Here is a 19,965-nt window from a genome sequence, read left to right as displayed (position 1 = left end):
AATACATGTTAGTACATTTATATGTTATATACACACATATATGCCTTTTTAAAATATCTCAATGTTCTATACACACATTTCAAATTCTCCTGTACACAGATCTGTATATACATCTCTTTTATAGATATATTAAGTGTTCCAGGTTCGTCCTGTGGTAAACCATCAGGACAATAACCTACTAACCATGCTGTTGCAAATACTAGTGCCCAAACACTTGAGCACGGGCATGTCTACACAGTCCTTCTCAAAATAAAGTGAGATCCGAAGACATGAAATAGTTCTACTTTCTATTGCTGTTTGTTTTTCTGGTTTTCTGCTTTTTTTTTCCCAACAGGGTTTCTCTGTGTCACAACCCTAGCAATATTAGAACTCGCTCTGTAGACCAGACTGGCCTTGAACTCACAGAGATTCACCTGCTTCTGTCCTGGGATTAAAAGTGTGCGCTAACACTACCTGGCCAAAATATTTCTACTTTAATGACATTAGTAATTATAAACATCATGCCACTAGAGGGAAAGAATAGTATAATTTAATTTATAAAATCCAAAGAAAAGTCTAAATATTCATGTGTATACCTTTTTTGGTCCTTTTTTTTTTTTTGAGTGTTGGAAATGAAACTAAGGTCCTTAAGTATGATTAAAAGAACAAAAAATGCAAAAAGCAAGTATATCCTTAAGCCCAAGATGTGTACCTGTGAAGCTCTGCCTGCCTTAAAAATGTGACAGAACAGAAACCAGGTCCAGTCTCCCCACAACTCTCATACACCCCACTCCTGCCTCGGTTCTTTGGATCACAGAAACAACAGTGGTGTAGACTGACCTTGAACTGTGAGCTGACGGTGGGCCGCCGGTGTTTGCTTCCACATTTCAGGGTGTCCTGGTTGTTGCGGCTCGAGACATGTTCAAAAAGGTCATAGATGAAGTCAAACCTGTGTGAAGGACGGGCAGGACTGTGAGGGGAGCGCACGCGAGTGTCAGGTGCCTGGTCAGTGTAATTATAGTGGATTTCCACAACGATAATTAACGTCGTGTACCGAGGCCTGCCGAGCTGCAACAGCACGTGAAAGATTTAGCCAACCAGCGCTTGGCAACTGGAGGCAGTCCTGGGAGCACCAGAGTCCTCCACCAGAGGGAGGAAATGAAAAGACAATGACCGGGGTGGGGTATCACTGAGGGACAGGTCTGTCTGGAGAACCCCCTAAACTCCTCATCTGCCGCTAAGGATGTAGGGGGAACAGATTCTAGGTCCTCCCATTGAAAGCAATGCCCCAAAAGCTCAAGTCCTTTATTTATGATAGGGCAATGTTTACACGGAACATACACATCGTCCCAAGCACCAAGCCATGTCTAGATTGTTTACAAGGGACGTTCTCCATGAGTCGGTAAAGTGCCATTGTTTAGGGAATAATGGCAACGACAGAAGTCTGTACACCTTCAGCACAGACATACGCTTTTTTTATTTTAATAAATATTTTCAGTCAATGGTTGGTTAACTCAATGGAGGAACTAAAAGATGCAGAGCTGTTGGGTTATGCCCTTGTGTAGTGTTGTGAGGGTCCGATCAGAGAGGTGTTGGGAGCAAGGCAGATAAAGGTTCAAATTCTGCCTCTTCTACTTCCCGGCTGTGTCACAAATGCAAGATGCTCCACCTCTCTCTAAAGGGCTCAGGTGGGAGTCATTTGTTCTGATACTAAAGCAAGAATAAAATGAGGAAATACAGTCCAGGGCTAGAAGACCAGCGCCTGGGTCTCAGCCAGTACTGATCCCAGCTCTATTATATTAGTCAATTTCTTAAAACACTGCCACTATTAATAAATCAAAAGGCTTCCCAATAACTCGTTATATTCCGGGCACAAAGGACATTATGCGCTATGAAGCTGGAAGGTTGATGGCTTCACCGTCAGCAGGAAAGGTAGAAGAGCCATCCTGCAGGTGGCGAGGGCCAAAGAGGTCAAAGGTGAAGGGCAAGAGCAAAGAGAGAGGCTCCCCCATTTTCTAAAAGGAAACCCCAGGCTGCAGCAGCGAATTCATGACCCCTGTCCTAGCACCCCTTTTAACAGAAGGGCAGCGACAGCTGGTGACCCTGGTCCACTATCCAGCCTGTGAGCTAGCTTTTCACCATAACAAAACATTTCCGCTTCAAACCAGCAGGTGGCTTGGATTTAAATGTAACCTTTTAAGGCGACCAGTCAAGATCGCTTTGACAGGTACCGTGCTGTGCGGTTTCCCAGCACCGTGTATTTTCTGCAGGTCTGAAAACTCATCTACAAATAGAAATAGCTGATAATAGTTTAAGCGGTGTGTTTTCACATGCGAACAGAAACTTGAAGATCAAAAGTTTCAGATTTGGAGATCAGCTTGGCTCCCTTCATCCCAGTTCATAGCTGGCTAAGCGGCAGGATGGCCACCTGGTATTTACACTCTGAGAAACAGCGTGGCTCTTTAACAATTGTCTACTTCCTTCCTTAGATATTAAAAGTTTATTTCTGTATATATTCATGCTAGATCCTCCAAAGGTTTGGAAAGCCTACAAGAAAGGGCTTTGTCTCAAATTCTTTCTCTTTCACCAAGTTGCTAGACAATAGGGAACTTCCTGGCTTCATGGATACAAATAGCTGAACTAACCATTAAACTTTCTAGATGTTTGCCTTAACTCTTGATGGCGTGCACAAACAGTTCCTGAATGAATGAACACAAGAATGTGTAATAAGTTTATAATTCTGGCTGCATTAATACTTGCTTAACTTTCTTGACATCTCACAACGAAAAGAATCAAGATCCTATAAAACCGACCTGACATTAAGACAGCTCCATGGCCGCAGTGGGGAAAGCAGGCTGGACTGGTCAGGAGCAGGTTTCTGAGTCATACGTACTTCATAGCTAAGCTCGGCCTCGCTACCAGCTCAGATACAACCCTCAGCAACTACTTACCTGCTCCCAGCCTCAGTTTCCCCTCCTGTAACATCAATAACGAGAGCATCTACTGCAGGGCTTTGCTGTGGTTTCTCGTCATTAAGCGGTAGTCCTTGCTACTACAGTGCATCCCTAAAGTCACTGAGGCAGTGTGACCTGGAGAAGACGCTAAGCCAATGCTCCCACAACAGCAGCCACAAATTACTGACATGTGTTGGGTGTTGGGAGGCAGAATCAGGCAGATTTCTGTGAGTTGGAGGCCAGCCTGGTCTACAGAGTGAATTCCAGGATAGGCTCCAAAGCACAAAGAGAAACCCTGTCTTGAAAAACCAAAACCAACCAACCAATCAACAAAAACTACTGACAGCTGCACAAAAGGCAATTTGACTTCCTAGAGGAGACCCCACGTACCTGCTTTCCCTCAGCAGGTTGAGAAGATCGTCTCTAAAGGTGTCCCTGTTCTTTTCCAGGATGCCTCGGACATCATACTGCACCTTGTTTCAAAAACAAAACAAGAGACAATGTCATACTCTCAATGAATTAGTTTCAAGTTATGATCAACTACTCTTACTCTTTTGGTAGAGTATGGGGCACAGACTAGACTCAAAGTCAGGATCCTCCTGAATCCTGAGATCATGGGCAGAAGTTATCACACCTAGCTAGCAACTTCTGTAAAAGCTAGACTCATGAAAAGCAATCATTTTAACAAAGCTATGTTTGGCTTCTCAAACAACTACTTCTTGTGAGCGCTAAGTGGACAAATATCAATAAATACCCTGTTTTATTTGCTTGTTTGTTTCTGTTGGTCTAATGCAGCTCAGGCTCACCCCACACATTCCTCTATATGTAGAAATGACCGTGGATGAAACCCCCAGAAACACAACCGTGTGCCTGGCTTGACTATTCTACACAGGTTAAGTGAAAACATTAATGAAATAGGATCCTATAAAACCAGACCTGACATTAAAACAGCTCAATAACTGTGGACAGTTTGGAATGTTGTAGGTAGAGGGCCTAATTACAAATTATCACAGGCTATCTTGGCCTCTTGAATAGCCATTATCCTCTGTGTGTGACTTAATGTCATTGTGACTGACATATGGAACATTTTGGGATGCATTAATTCAACAGGTCACCAGCTCCCACCAACAGGAAATCCCAGAATGGCCTCTGAGTAGCCAAGGTCCAGAGTAGAGGCTCTGAATTCTTTGCTCTTCCTACCTACCTGGGATTCCTATCAAGGTATTTAAAGAGAGTCTTGATTTGTGATTTTCTCTGTTCTGTTACTACAAAATTTCATGGAACCTGATGTTTGGGGTAACCTACACTGGTGTTCCCAGGTATGGTCATTCATACTTGGCTTCAGATTAAGACTTCCTCTTGCCCCTCTGAGGTGAGAGCTGTATTTTGGCCTGGCTATGCCCTTTAACTTCTGATCTTCCTGCTTCCACCACCCTGAGGTCTCAGGTGTGCACCAGCATGCCTGGTTTATGTGGTACTGGGCATCGAACTTGAGGTTTTTCATAGTCATGGTAAGAGCAGTGGCAAGTCAGCCACATCCCAACCCTCCACAGCATCTTAAGAAGAAGTTACCTCTCCAGCATAGTGCTTCACTCCAAAATTGTTGACCGCAACTCGGGGCTTCACGTAAAAGTGGTTGTTCTAATTAAAAAAAAAAAAAAAAAAACAGAAACAAACTAAGGTCTTATTTTACTCATTGTTTTCCTTTGACATCTTGGAAAATCCACATTTAACACAACTGCAAAGCTAGCCACATTCCATCAGAGTTTTGGCATATGGCCAGGGATGGGCTCGCAACCATTGCTCTCAATGTGCTATGACGATAGCTTAAACATCCCAGTTTTCCACTTATGAAATAAACCTGGGCACATTCTGTCCAGCTTCCCCAAAGCTAACTTTTTTCCACTTAGGTCTAATAAGTACGGGAGGAGAAAAGCTTCAATTTCAGGGACACAGAACATAAAATGTGGGAGGTGTAGTAGGGCCAGCAGCCTGGGCACCTCACTCATCATCTTAACGCTCGGATCTGCTGCTCAGACAAAAACGAGAAAGGCTGGCAGGCTTTGACATACAGCGTGTTGGTTGTGTAACTTCTCCAACAAGGTACTGTCTGTGGCTTGCGGAAAATGGCTCTCTTCATTGATCAAGGCAAGCAGGCCGAGTTTCTACAAGAGGAGAGACAAAGGGTGAATGAATGAAGTGTGGGATGTCTGTCTCTCAAACCACTTCAGAGATCCGACCCGGTCAGTACTTAAAGACAGAAACATCACCGTATTCTCTGGGGCTGAAAAATTCAGAAGGAAACACAGCAAGAAAACCAATGACATTCTAGTTGTCTTTGCAAAAATGGGATCCACTGAAATGCTATGGATAAACTTCCAGAACTGGCAAACCCACCAGTGCGGTGGACAGGATTTGCTGGCACTTTTAACATCTGTGAGGCCGGTTCACACACACTGTTGATTCTGAAATACTGAGTTCAGTGAGACAATAGCCTGGCAGCAGCCAAGTATTTAAATCCAACTCCACTGTGCATTCGCATTCAGGTTTCCAAATGGCCCATTGTGTTCTAAACATTCACATCTTTGATGTGCGTGTTTGCACAAGCTATTTTGTTCACACAACCATGAATCACCCCAGCTGGCCACCCTTGGGACTGCAACCACTCCTTCTCCAGCTACCCATTACCTTCTCAATCAAGTCGAGGCACTCCCCATTGTCTATCCAGTCAATGTCTTCCCACAGGAGCCCTTCTCTGGGGGAAAGAAGAAAGAGGGCCGTGGGAAATCAAGATACACCTCACGCTAACTTAAATTACTGATCAAGACCAAAAGTATTTTTGAAGTGGAATCTTGTGTGCTTACCTGCTATATTCCAGTTGCTCTAAAGAAAAAATATGCTTGTTGAAGTATTCCTGAAGCTTCTCATTTGCATAGTTGATATTGAACTGTTCAAAGTGGTTAACCTAAGGATGGGGATACAGCGAGTGAGTTCTTCGGGGCCCTCAAGGGTACACAGAAAAGCGACAGGGGGCAAGAGAGAAGAAAGGGCTGCAGAGAAAAACACCCACGGCTGCTTTAGGGAACATCCTGGTCTCTGCAGGCATACCTCGAAGTTTTCAAATCCAAAGATGTCAAGGATGCCGATGGATTTGAAGTCCTCTTTGCCCTTGATCCGGCTGTTGATCTTCTTGATTATCCACTCAAAGCAGCGTGCATAAAGTGCCATGGCCAAGGAGTCTCTGCTATCTATTGCCTGGAGGGGAGAAGACAGTGGCAGAAGGCGGCATAGCCAGCCTGTCCCACCCCACTGGGGGATACAGTGCTCTGGGGAATACTTCATATTTTGACTATGAGCTTGACGTTTAAAGGGTTCATTGTGGTCACACAACGCAAAGCGAGACCTAGATCAGAAACTCCAAAGATGTCATTTGGGACAAGTTTCAACGGCACTGAGGGCAGGGGCCATACCTGCTGAACGCTGAGAGGCGTGAGAATCTCTTCTCCCCTGAGGAACATCGATCTCTGGGTCAGAGCATCTGTGAGCTGTGTTGGGTCCAGCCCAAGTAACTCCGCAGACCTACCCAAAGCTGGAAGTGAAGAAGGAGGCAGAGGTGAACCCACTGTCCCTCAAACACACCAGAGGCTGGACCCTAGCTGGGTTCAAATCCAACCACATACAGCAACACCAGAAAGCAGAGGACATTCCACAGCTCCTCAGGCAGAGCTGATGAATGCATCTCATTGCTAAGTTAATGACTCCCATAGCAATCCCAGGTTAGGAGAGCGGAAGGACCCAATACCAGAGCAAAGTGATGGCCGGTGACCCTGAGACGCTGACGAGGTGTGTGACTATTTTCACTGGTAGCACTCAAGTATGACTGGCTTTGCCACTACAGATCTCTCACCAGAACAAAAACGCTTTTAAGAGGTTTCAAGACACAGGGGCATCTTAACAAACTAAATTTAAAAGCAGATACAAGCTGTTGGGGTTGGAGAAATGGCTCAGCAGTTAAGAGTACTTGCTGCTCTTGCAGAGGACCTGGGTCTGATTCTCAGCACCCACTGTAGGTGGATCACAAGCATCTAGCTTAGTGAAGAAACCTGCACTCAGACTGTAACATATAAAGAGGTACACATACCTACACAATAAAAATATACAATAATTTAAAAGGGACAGAAAATCTGTCTTTTATGATGCAGGACATTAAAGAAATTTGCTATAGCTGGACAGTGGTGGTGCATACCTTTAATCCCAGCGTTCAGGAGGCAAAGGCAGGTGGATCTTTGTGAGTTCGAGACCAGCCTGGTCTCCAAAGCTAAAACCCTGTCCTCAATAAACAAAAACAAACAACAACAACAAAGTCACTACAGACAGAGACCGTTGCAGAAAAGCAGAATTGGTCAAAGTTCTAGGAGCAATGGATCATGCCCAAATGCAATGGAGACATCTCCAACACAACTCATTCATCCAGCGCTCAGGGCGCATCAGAGAAAAGGAGGTGGAAAGAGAGTTCCCAGACAGCCAGAACTGCAGCACAGAGAGAATGGACATTTGCATTGCCCGAGGAGGCCAGAAGAGGGCACTGGGTGCTCTAGAACTTGGTTACAGAATGCAGATCCTCTCAAAAAGCCCTCAGTCTCTTGATCTCTAGACCATTTCTCCCTCTCCGACCCTAAACAAAGCTCTTGGCTTCTAGGATGTTGAAAGGAACTAGGTGGGGTCAAACACCCGATAACCACTGCCCAAGGAAGGGGCTCCCAGACAGGCATTGTGATCCCAAACACATCCCGTTTCCAGTTTCTGCAACGCCGCTTACTGTTTCCATCAGAAAACTCAAAATGCTTCTACATACGTATTTAAGAGCACCTCAACTGGCATTTTTTACAGACAACAAACTCCAAGGTACTCTACCAAGAGAAAGTCCTAAGGGAAAAGGGATAAGAGGAGGAACGCCTCTGGCAGGGCTGGGCTATGGACCCAGCATCTGCACAGCGAGCCAACAGTCTGATGGACTGTTACGGGGCACCACACTTCCATAGCTCTAAAAACCAAGACAAAGTGGCACACTCACTGCCAGACTCAACACTTTTCATATATCAAGAGCTTATTGCTCATATTCTACTTATTTGGTACATTTTACTTCCTAGTAAGAATAAGAACAGACGCCAACTCAATTCTGGAATGTTCCGAAGGCTTTGACCCTTGCCCTGACACTTCACATCACAGGTGAAGCTCCACAGCTCCGGACCTGGACATGGCACAGTTGCAGACATGTGCTTAGCATGGGAGAGTGGGTGAGAACATAGGTTCAGGCCCCAGTGTCAAAGAGAGGGGAAATCTGTAGCGCTACTCTCTAGGGGGAAACCTGTAGCTCTACTCTAGGCACCAGAAAACTTTCTATAAAGATCCGTGCGGGGGCTGGAGAGATGGCTTAGCGGTTAAGAGCATTACCTGCTCTTCCAAAGATCCTGAGTTCAATTCCCGGCAACCACATGGTGGCTCACAACCATCTGTAATGAGGTCTGGTGCCCTCTTCTGGCCTTCAGGCACACACAGAGACAGAATATTGTATACATAATAAATAAATAAATAAATAATTAAAAAAAGAAAGAAAGAAAATTAAGAACCATGTGTCAGTCGCGTGGTGGTGCAAGTCTTTAATCCCAGCACAGGATTCGAGAGGCAGAAGCGGGAGGATCTCTATGATTTCAAGGCCAGCCTGGTCTACAGAGCTAGCTCCAGGATAGTCAGGACTATAAAGAGACCTTGCTTCAAAAAACAAAAACAAACAGACAAACAGACAAAAATGGCTTGTCTCACCTGTTTTGAAGGAAACCTGCGCCCCTCCAGCAGTGATGAATTCTATGTTGCCGAGATGCAGTATCCCAGCCAGCAACCTCAAAACCTCCCGAACTTCCTCCTTGCTGAACTGCATGACTTCCATTGCCGTCTAGAAGAAAACACAAACTGCTCATGATTAAGTTAAATTAATAGGTATGGTTTCAAGAACAAAAAAAAAAAGAAAAAAACCATGATAGATAATCACTGACTTTAACAATGCTGCATAGTAAAAAAATAAAATAAAAAATTAAAAAAAGGCAGAAATGAAGACTGCTGAGCATCCAGCAATACATGACCACACGTCTGTGACAGAGAGCCTCTTGCTTCCACTACTAAACAACATCCGAGGAATCACTGTCATGTCAACAAAACGCCTCTCTCCTCCCACAGGAAAGTACAACTGCTTCCTTTACAGACTGGAGGCAGGGGGATGTACAAAAAGGGAGAGCAAAGAAATGTGGTTAAGAAATAAATAATCATCTCTTAGTCTCAAGATATTTATTTATTTATTTATCTATTTATTTATGTTTTTCTCAAGACGGGGTTTTTCTGTAGCTTTGGAGTCTGTCCTTGAACTTGCTTGCACTTGTAGACCAGGCTGTCCTCAAACTCAGAGGTCTGCCTGCCTCTGCCTCCCCAGTGCTGGGATTAAAGATGTGTATCACCACTGCCAGGCTGTCTCAAGACTTTTTAAACAAAGTTAAAAACCAAGTCAGAAATGAATAAAATAATTACAAAGTACCTATGCTCTGCAAACGTGGACTTCACTCCTTTCTTTCTGTGAGTTTATAGGTATTTTCTAAGCCAAAACCAATCACGGCACTGCATGCCTGCAATCCCATAACTGGGGAGGCTGGAGAAGAACAATTACCACAAATTCAAGGCTAACCTGGGTCACGTGGCAGGACATCATCTCAAAAATCAAAAGAAAATAATGTGCTTTTATCTCCCCCAGTCAGTTTGACAAGGACCACAGAAATGAACATCTTCACTGAATCATGCTGGGTGATATTTGCACACTGCAAACCCCGAGTTTGCATTTGTGTTAATTAAATAAAATCAATGTTGGGTCAGGAGGACTAGTTGACAGAAAGTAATCATAGAGCATTAGAGGGCATCCGGGAGAGATAGGAGACAACAGGAAGTAGTAGGGCGGGGTTTGAAGCGGTGCGGCTTTTTCTGGTTTAGTGAAGCAGAAGCTCAGGTCTTTCAGAGATGCCAGCAAGGAGAGGTTAGCTAATTGTGTTGTGACCCAGCCTCTCTGATCTGGCAGGTTTTTACCCAAGCCTTTGAATCTTGAGTCTTATTTATAAATAGAACAATAGAACCGCTGCTTGCAGGCACAGGGTTCCTGCCAGGCTGCTACTAGAGAAGCCGACTGGTATCTGGAGTTGCAATTGCTGCTGAAATAGCAATCAATAGATTAAGACACAGCCACTGTGCCGAAGCTAAAACAGAGTCGTCTACCTTGCTTCTAAAGCACTAAAAGTAGTAAGATTTAAAAATATGTATGAACAAGCAGTTCCTATCAGATGAAATAGTATAAACACGCAGTTCATAACACAAAATTATCGGGGGCTGGGGAGAGCGCAGTGGGTGAAGCGCCTGCCGTGCAAGCATTGCGCCTGCCCTGCAAGTGCTGCATGTGCATTCAGATCCCCAGAAACAAAGTAAAAGCTGGACGTATTAAAGCAATATGCAGGTCCAGCGTGTTGGGGTGATGGCGTTGTGAGCCAGCAAGAGCTCATCTCAAACAAGATGGACTGACACAGATGTTCTCTGAGCTCTACGTGTGCACCATGACAGGCATGCAGCCGCACTCCATGCAACTGTACATGTGCATGGGGGTGCGCGCACACGCACACACATATAAATCTTAGATATCTTCTTAAAATACATATGAAGGTAGCGTATAAAAATACAAAATGGGACCGTTAATATATTCATTGTACTAATAAATTTTAACTTCTTTTGTTTCAAGTCTACCTCTAAAGGATTAGTAAAATAGACTATGGTGATAATGTTAATTGAATTAACCACAGGGAAATGTAATAGCTCCAACAATTATCACTAGCATGGGCAAGTGCCTTAAGACTCCTAGCAATAACCACTATTTACTTATCTTGCTGTCATTTTTATAATTGTTTAACCAAGCAGGCTCCCCTTCCCTTTGGCAGGAATAGCTGAGTTTAAGGCTATATATATTATCTCAATAATATGGCTCAAGACTGAAATAAAAATCCTGGGAAATTCTCACTATCAGCTTGGAATTGCTAAATACTTAGTTATAAAATGGGTACCGAATTACACAGAGTTTTTTAATAAAAGCTTTTATTAAGCACATAAAGTAGATGCCTGTGAATGTGGTGTGTGTGTGTGTGTGTGTAGGGGTGCTAAATTCTAAAGCAGCAGACTGTCACACTAGAAATAAGTGTATCACAGTAGAAACTAGAGACAAGTGACCCTCTCAGAAAGCACAGGGACGCTGGCTGAACCCTGAATCATGGCGTGCTTCAAAGGGTGGAAAAGGAAGCTGGTGGGAACTTAATTCTTGACAAATAAGTACTTTGGTATTGATACACTATATAATGGTTTATATGTGTTTTGGACTATTTCATGTATTATGTTAGCTTATGTTGACTGAAGGCTGTTGAAATCAAAGTGGAGTTACGTCAAGTTGCAACTGGCCAAATAAAGTCAGCAAGGCATGAAGGAAGGGCTCCCCTAAATTATGTCCAACAAGAAGAATTTCTGCAGAAGCCTCGGCCAGTACCACAGTGTCCTCAGAAGATACATTACAAGGACCTCTGCCTATCACCCAGTTACTTCCTCCACGATATCCTTGCTGGGGATGCTGCACAAGGCATCAGTATTTCAAGAACACCTCTGTAGTCCTCCTCATTTGGAAACCGCCCCTAGTTGCAGCATCCTTAGATAGGAAGTTGACATATTCCCTCTGCAGTACCATTCGAGAGTAAACTCAGTATCTCCCAGAGTCTTTTCTACTCCTTGTTCAACTTTTTTTCTTTTTGTTGTTGTTGTTTGAGAGAAAAACAAACAAACAAAAAAAAACAAAAACAAAACCTTACTATGTAGGGAGGGATGACCTTGAGTTTCTAATCCTCCTGTGCTTTAGTCCTCACTGAAATTTGGACATACACGGTTTAGGTGGTGTGGTATTGGGATGGGACTTGGGGCTCTGTGCATGTCAGGCAAAGCCTACCGAATCAACAACATTCCCAGCCCTTTACCTGTTCCCTAGATCAACAACCCCTAAGTTTTCCAAGACAGAAAGAGAGAGGGGAAAAAAATCAATTGTTTGAGAAGTCATACAATATGACTCATGCCAAATTAATTTTCAGATACGTAAATACAGCCACAGACCACTCAGAACCCCTGGATGCGTGCAGGAAAATCTCTGAAGTCTGGAAATCTTAGTGGTGGTCCACAGGCAAGAAAGATGCTGTAAACACTCAGAATTTGTGAAGAGAACCAAGAGGGCATCAAGCATCAAAGTCCCCAGCTACTTCACACACGTTTCGTCATCCACCATCCCGGTGGGCCAGATGGAGGCAGTAAAAGAGATCAGTTGCTACTGCTGACTTGAAACAGCCTTTCATCTCAGCTGAAAAATTTATGGCCCAATTCTGAAAGCTGTATTAAAACTGGCTATGACGTTGAGCATACATTCATAGTCTATGGACCATGAAAAAAAGCAGGTGTCCTTGCAAATAATAATCATATAATCATGGAAAAGATAACATGTTCATTATGAAAACATAACATGCAGAGAATGGCATAAAAATAAAATAAAATCATAGACTTGTGCCACGTAAAGTAACACTTCTGGGACATGCTTTTTTTTGTTTCGTTATTTTTTTCTTCACTTATAGTTGCTATGTGTATGATATTATATAAAAAATTTCTAAAAACAAAGGGATTCTATGTATGTTTAATGCATATTGTTGCCTCCTGTCCTCCTCGTTTCTTATATAAGAAAAAAATTTACAATATTTTTAAACCTTTCACTCAGCCATGTGCTTCATTTGCTACAAGGGGATATCATCTGTGTGTCTAATAAATTAACAAATTATCTTAAATGTCTCCCAATTAGTCTGAAAGGAGGAAGACCTTGCTGTTTCCAGGAAGGAAAATTATTTTTGCTCCTGCTCCATCAAAGTTGTACCTTTTTTTTTTGAAGCCTTGCTTAGAACCTCTAGAATAAAATTAAGTGGCTAAATAATAATAGCAAAATGTCACATTTACGATCTTAGTAAAGATCAGCTAGTTTTTCACTACTACTTCTGGCGGACCAATAGTAAGAGGCAGCTGGAAATCGAACATTTACAGATCTACAAGGAGATCCATAAAGAGAATGTGTAACTAGAAAACATCAGGCAGGAGCATTATGCTGATTTCATATGTAAATATTCCTGTCTTTTACGTGATTTTGTCATAAGATCAAATTTCAAATGCCAACACTTGTTATTTCAATGTAACCATAAAGATGAAACACAGGGATTAAGAAACACAAACTATCTAACCTGGTTTGGAGCAGACAGAAAGTTTTGTGTGGGGAAATGAAGCCCCAAGAGGGAGAGAGAGGAACAGCACCCAAGGTCTTCCCAGGCAATGTGCCCTGGTGGCCACAGCTCTCTGGGAGTGGGCGTGCCTGCAGCAAGACTAGACTAGAAAACTGCCTCTTCTCCCCTCCCCGCTGATTAGGAGAAAGAATGAGTGCTAATCTCCACACGGTAAGAAATAACCGTGAGAGGAAGGCTGGAGAGTGGGAAAAACGTGCGACCAGAACGGAATGAAGAAAGACAGCTTAGAACACAGTGGTCTGTCAGTGCCTGTGAGGAGTGCCAGGAGCCACCCGATGTAAAAATCCACAGAAGCCTAATACAGTTCTGTACGTAAAATTGTGCGACACTTGCAGAAGAACACACTTTATTTATAGGCAAGGCTATCCCAGGCTGACCCTGAATTCACAAAGCATCCCAGGTTGGCCCCAAATTGGCATCAGTCATCCTGCCTCTGTGGTGCTGGGATGCCTGCCTGCCACCCTCCACCCCCCGCAGACTTAAACCACCTCTAGATTACCTCTGATGCCAAACTCAAGGCATAGGCTATCAAAGCAGCAGTTCTTATGTTATATTGCTTTTGTAGACACAACTTTTGTGTTTGTTTCATTTTAAAAGTACTTTCTATCTGAATTTGGTTATCCTCAGAGAAATGGCACTCACAGATATGGGGGCTGACAATACTTTAAAGAACACGTCAAGAAATCCAATGTGCCAGGGCAAATCCTTTACTCCCAAGGAATACACACCAAAGAGTGACATCTTCAGTGGAGCGTAGCTCAGAGGCAAAATAATTGCCTTGTGTATGTGAGGCCCTAGGTTTGATCCCTCTAACTGTGGACAGAGTGAATGTCAGAGACAAAGATGGAACAGACAGAGACAGAGAGAGACACAGAGACACTGACTGGGAGACAGTGATCACTCTGCACACTTGTGTGGCTTTTCCAAGAAAGTAAAGATGATCACACTACTCCCTCGTCTGTTCTGAATTTCATTTGCCTCTTTAATTAAGTCTTTTGAGACAGGGTCTAACTGCATGTTAGGCTAGCCTTAAACTCATGGCAATCCTCCTGTCTCAGCCACAGAAATGCTGAGATTGCAGCATGAGCCATCATACCAAGTTTGAATTCCATTTCCAACTTTGACCTGGATTACATACATGGGATGAGGAGAGTTTCTGTGTGACCTGTGGACATTTTGAAATCACATGGCAGTCCTTTTTGTATGTAATTTGCCAGGTAGCAAGACCTTAAGGCTTCCCAGAACTATAAAGGATACACCGTTGGTTACACCCTAGAACTGGATGGAGTGAGAGCCTACTGCTGAGGCACCACACACTGAATGATCCAAGTTTCTGGCCCTTGAATGACTCAGAAAGACAAGGCTAACATGCTTTGCAGGCAGGAACGACCCAGCTGGTGGCTCTGCCCGGAATATGTATCCTTTTTCACCAACTCTGTGATGTGTGGATAAAGGCAGGGTCATTAAGAGCAGAGTTAAACCCCTGTGAAGTTTAGGAAAGAATGTGCGAACATGCCTGGGTACGGATGCACAGTGGATGGATCCATGCTCCCCTGTAGGCATTACAGTCTGGAAAGGCTCAAGTCCCTTATAAATATGTATACATGGCCGATGCACATCTCTATATACTTTAAATTATCTCTAAATTACTTATAATCCCTCATACAGTATATACACATAAGTGCTATACTGTGTTGTGTAGAAACTGGCAACAAGGGAAAAGGCCTGGCTATGTTAAGTACATTCAAAAACCTTGTTTTTCCCTCCGCTGACAGTTAACTCAGAGACTGTAGGTAGTGGGAACAGGGTACCTCCACCTATGTCAGCCGCGTTTACAGCCGATTATGATTAAGGATGAGTCAAACCCTATACACACTGTATCCTAAAGCTGACGACTCTGGCAAAGACGCTGAGCCCACTGTGATGTGATAGCCGGGCACACTCAGTCAGACAGGCTGATGATGGTGGGCGGTGACCAGGCTTATTCAGTGCAGTCACGCCGCCCAGAGCCCTTGTGGGAACCGAGAGGTGCCAGCGACCACTGTTGCCACGAGCCAGAGTCAAGATCAGCACATGCAACCAGAACTAGTTCCAGTCAGGAACCAGGTGACAACCCATGGTGACCTTGTCCCATGACGAACCTGTTTTCCAACCTCAAAACTGGAGAACTGCTGTGGGGTGCAAAGCCCAGGCTCTTGGGGTTTTGTTTTGAGAAAGGGGGCACAGACCGCACATGCTGCTGCCAGAGAGTCCCGCACCAGTCCAGACTAACACAGCCACTCATTTCTGAGGACCCCTGGGATCCCTTTCCACCCTGGAAAGCAGGCTTCACTGTGACTTACAGGGGAAGAAACAGCTGTTCTCGTATATCCTTCCAAACGTGATCATGTCTGTTTTCACTACACAAAAGAACTTTCCTTGAAAACAAAACTGAAACCCAGACTCTTATGAGGATAACTTACAATAACTTGTGTGAAGGATTCTTGGTCACTGATTGTCTTGTCCTCTGTACATCCAGACTGATTCAAGTAATGGTAGTTCTCCGGCAAAGATAAATAAAACTCTTCTGCAGAAAGACAAAGAAAGATGGAACATCAGGACTCAGCTGGCCCTGGCCGAAAAAAGTCAGAAGCGATCACTGTAATTTACATACTTAAATACTTACTTGAGTCCACGGGAGACTGGAGTGTGACTTCAATAACTAACGCACACACACAATTTTATACCCCAAATGCCACACACTAAGATGCTAATAATGCTACCTTTTAACAATCCAAGCAAAATATAAATAACTCAATTAAATTAAATAGGATCAGAAAAAAAAGCAACAAATTAATGAAGGCCTTGCTTTATTATTTCCTTTTAAAAGACAAACATTTAGGGTTAGATGGTTAAATGGGAAAGGACTTGCTTAAACACATGAGCTCTAGGTTCACTGTCTAGTAGGACAAAAAAAAAAAAAGAAAAGAAAAAGAAAAATGAGCTTTTACAAATTTGACGTAGATATGTTTTTAAAGTACAGCCATAGATAGGCTGGGGAAAAAGCCCAGCCAAGCAGCTCAAGTTCAGTGCCCAGAACACACATGAAAAGCCATGGGGGATAGTGAGCTTATAATCCCAGGCTCACCAGTCAACCAGTACACACTCAACTGCGTGCCGTGGGCTCAGTAAGGGGTCCTGTCTCAAAAGGTAAGATGAGGAGAAGCTGGACTGCACCTGACATCAACTTCTGGCCTCTACACACAAACAGGCAAACTCACTAGCTCTCTCTCTCTGTCTCTCTCTCTGTCTCTGTCTCTCTCTGTCACACACACACACACACACACACACACACTGCAATAAAGGTGATTATAGTACATTATATATTTTTTGTATTCTTTTTTACTTTTAATTAAAAATTTCCACCTCCTTCCCTTCTCCCATTTCCCTCCCCCCCATTATATATTTCTTACAAAATACCCATCAAATTAAAAATATGCTAGATACAAATAGCTTGCAGTTTCTCTGCTGTTAATTTCTCCCTTTGTTGCACTGATCCCGGATCAGCTCAGCATCTTTCACTCTCAAGCACACATTTCACCGCAGTCCGCAGAAGTCCGGGCATGCCCAGGCTCCCATCATTCCCGATGTGTTTGAGATGAACCACAAGCTGCCATGCACCACTCACCTCGCTCTCCCTGTCCCAGCCCTGCCAGCAGTGCATAGAATATGTGATAATTCCTCTCCCCGGGATTCTGCCTCACTACTCGGTTCTGTGGAGAGAAACCACATTTATAATAATAATAATAATAATAGTTTCCACCACTTAATACAGAACAAAAAATGTCATAACAGGAAAATTGTGAAGTGAATCACAGTTACTTACTTTTTCTAATAAATCTTCGTGTGAAAAGGAAGGCAAGTCAAGGAAGAAAACAGACACAGCAGGAGGTTAGTCTTGACTTGGGTTATGGCTCCTACATTGCTGCCATTGGTGCCAAAAGACATCAAAGTAGAGCCCACTTCACCCAAACTCAGCTCCAATGGCGTGGTGCCCTAGCAGGTGCCAAATGAAGGGACTGGATTCGAGCACACAATGAGGGCTTGATGACTGCGGCAGGTAGGCATGTCTTGAGCGTCTATACACACGGGCCCTGCACAGAGTCTTTGGTCTATGGCATGAGGGTGGGAGACCCCGTACATGAGGTGGGGCCCGGTGGGAGGTGGCTAGGTCAAGGTTATTAAAGCTACATTAATGCTGATCTCATAGGTATGTCAGTTTCTTGAGAATTGTCAAGAATGAAGTCCAGCCATCCTGGTTCTCTCTTCCTCTTACTTCCTGTCATGTGATCTCTCGCACATGCTCCTTCGATGACACCATCCAACATGCTACAATGGAGCTAGAAGGCTTGTACCAGGATCTGAATAAATGACTGACCTTGGACTTTCAGCCCCCAAACTGTGAGCTAAGATAAAGTGATCAGAAAGGAAAAAAAAGGGCAAAAACCTCCTTTCTCTTATCAAGTACCCATTCAGGCATTCCCTTACAGCAACAGAAAACAGACTAAGAAATAATGAATCTAGACTGTAGGCATAATATGAGATTTTACAAGGGAAAAACAAAGGCACTAATATCAGAGTCAAAATGAGCTTGAACTAGAGTTAACAAGTACTTCACGCTCTTTCGGGGCCCTCACAACAAGTGAGCAGCAAAGTGTCCACTGATAGAACTGATAGAGCCAATTGCAAAGATGAACATCAACATGAAACGGAACAGGATACAATCTACAATTCTTCCGCCCTGGATATTTCCCTTCTGGCAGATGTTCAGTTGAACGAACTTCCCAAAGCGACTGGAGTTGTTGTTGTACACTGTCTTCGCGTTGCCAAATGCTTCCATGATGGGGCTGTGAACAGAGCGAGCAGAGCGGAGCACTCGTCAGGGCAAATGCTCAACCACACAAATGCGGGAAATCTGTGCGCGCAGGGCCCAGCCTGACTCTGGTTACAGAGGAGCCGGCTTTTCTGAACACTCACTGAAGCGGAACACCCCTTTAGTCAGGATAAGAAAGAGGATGACACACGGGACCACATGGTTCGGCTCTGCACAGATGAACTAGGTTGATACACGCAGCCCAAGAGCTGCACAGAAGAGCCCACACTCGCATCTAGGAGCTGGAAAGCCCTCAATTTTGGACATTTCACACATTTGCTGCGTGGCCCGGAGGTAATTTATTTAACACCCTGGATGAGCTCCAATTGTGAAATGGAGTCATGATAGATCAAGTGTGTCCGAGAAAGTTCACCAAAGGGCCAGATAGTGCTACTCACTGCTGCCGCCATCACGTAAAAGCAGCCAGGAACAACACAAGAGAGCATGGCAGGGTCCCAAGAAAATTATTTACAATGAAGGCTGCAGGAGGCAGATGTAGAAGCCTGAGACTGGACAGTGATGATCGTTGCTACTGAGCTGGCTGTGAGAAGTGGCTAAAAATTAAAGTATGTGTATTTAACTGCAATTAAAAAAGATTGTGTGTGTAGCATGTACAAACAGTACTTTTGATTTTGAACATACTAAGAAAGCATTCTGCTACTGAGCTGTATCCACGATTAAAGACTAAAAAGCTGCAGGAAACTGTCCTAGGCTGTAGGTTGCTGACCCTGGTCAGCTCTCTGCATCTGGAGTCTATAATGTCTCTACCAGTTCTACCATCTTACAGAGCACAAATAAGATACAGAGTCAGTTGTCTGTAGATGACACCGGGCCACATGGCCCTCTGTCCGGGTTCCAAGGAGCATGGCTGGGTACTGCTGGGTACTGCTGTTCTGTCTTGGGGAGGTTATGAAAATGCACTCTGCTCACAGGGACAGCACCTTCCTCAGTCTGAACGCCAAGCCTATTGCACGTGGCAACTGGGTTGGTATGCGTTGGAGCCCTTGGCAATCAGGCAGCTGGAGTTAGGCTGCGTCTCAAAACCTTGTGGTATCAGCCTGAATGGCTCAACTGGGAAGGAGGGTCCATGGAGCTGCTTCTGCCAAAGCAGGTGTTGCTGAAAGTTCCAGAAAGTGCTGGGTACATGTTAAGACTAATTCTCTTTTGGGAGGAGGGGTTGGAAAGTGAGTCGAAGGCTCACTATGTCACTTTGGCTAGCCTCCAACTCTCTACGTAAGCCCAACAGGCCTTGAAATCACAGAGATCTGCTTGCCTCTGCCTCCCCAGTGCTGGGAAAAAAGGTTCGAGGTACAAATCTCTTGAGGAATCCTAACAGGTAAGTCACGAAGAGAAAGAGACTGACGAACTTTAGCTATTCCATTCCAGAGGAAAAGCACACCCTATGGCTTGGGAGTAAGAACACCAGTGAGATACCTGCTTTGGAGGATGGCTTGCTCAACACAGGACGTCTTCTCCTGTAAGGACAAGTCCAAGGAATGCTGGCTGATGACGGAGAGAAACTTGAGGATCAACTTGGTGCTTTCCGTCTTCCCAGCCCCACTTTCACCACTGAAAGACAAAACACACACAATTTGGTTTCTACGGGAAGACAAGTGTTATGGAATAATCTTTCTGTTCACCGTGAAGATGTGCTGCCCTCATGGTTAATAAA

The 19,965-nt window shown here is 44.1% G+C and overlaps 1 protein-coding gene across 9 annotated transcripts in view; it reads right to left on the bottom strand.

Annotated features, from left to right (window-relative positions):
* The window catches only part of Myo10 (myosin X), a 212,046-nt gene that overhangs the window by 74,059 nt on the left and 118,022 nt on the right, over nt 1-19,965 (bottom strand). For all 9 annotated transcript variants that reach the window (XR_007588420.1, XM_050120457.1, XM_050120458.1 and 6 more), the window contains exons 5-18: nt 19,728-19,862; nt 18,143-18,267; nt 17,247-17,260; nt 17,049-17,133; nt 15,844-15,947; nt 8,757-8,886; nt 6,404-6,522; nt 6,042-6,188; nt 5,798-5,898; nt 5,622-5,688; nt 5,006-5,098; nt 4,506-4,574; nt 3,324-3,406; nt 820-928 (exon numbers count right to left, since the gene is read on the bottom strand). Coding sequence is in view for 8 of the 9 variants with exons in the window: in XM_050120457.1 (XP_049976414.1) it covers nt 820-928; nt 3,324-3,406; nt 4,506-4,574; nt 5,006-5,098; nt 5,622-5,688; nt 5,798-5,898; nt 6,042-6,188; nt 6,404-6,522; nt 8,757-8,886; nt 15,844-15,947; nt 17,049-17,133; nt 17,247-17,260; nt 18,143-18,267; nt 19,728-19,862 (1,381 nt within the window). In the remaining variant the exon portion in view is untranslated. The remainder of the gene's footprint in view (nt 1-819; nt 929-3,323; nt 3,407-4,505; nt 4,575-5,005; nt 5,099-5,621; nt 5,689-5,797; nt 5,899-6,041; nt 6,189-6,403; nt 6,523-8,756; nt 8,887-15,843; nt 15,948-17,048; nt 17,134-17,246; nt 17,261-18,142; nt 18,268-19,727; nt 19,863-19,965) is intronic.

The sequence above is a fragment of the Alexandromys fortis genome, unplaced genomic scaffold (assembly GCF_014885135.2).
Source record: "Alexandromys fortis isolate MF-2015 unplaced genomic scaffold, M_Fortis_MF-2015_v1.1 scaffold_191, whole genome shotgun sequence".
NCBI classification, from domain to species: domain Eukaryota; kingdom Metazoa; phylum Chordata; class Mammalia; order Rodentia; family Cricetidae; genus Alexandromys; species Alexandromys fortis.
Note: the sequence above shows the minus strand (reverse complement) of the source record. Positions and strands in the feature narration are given on the sequence as shown.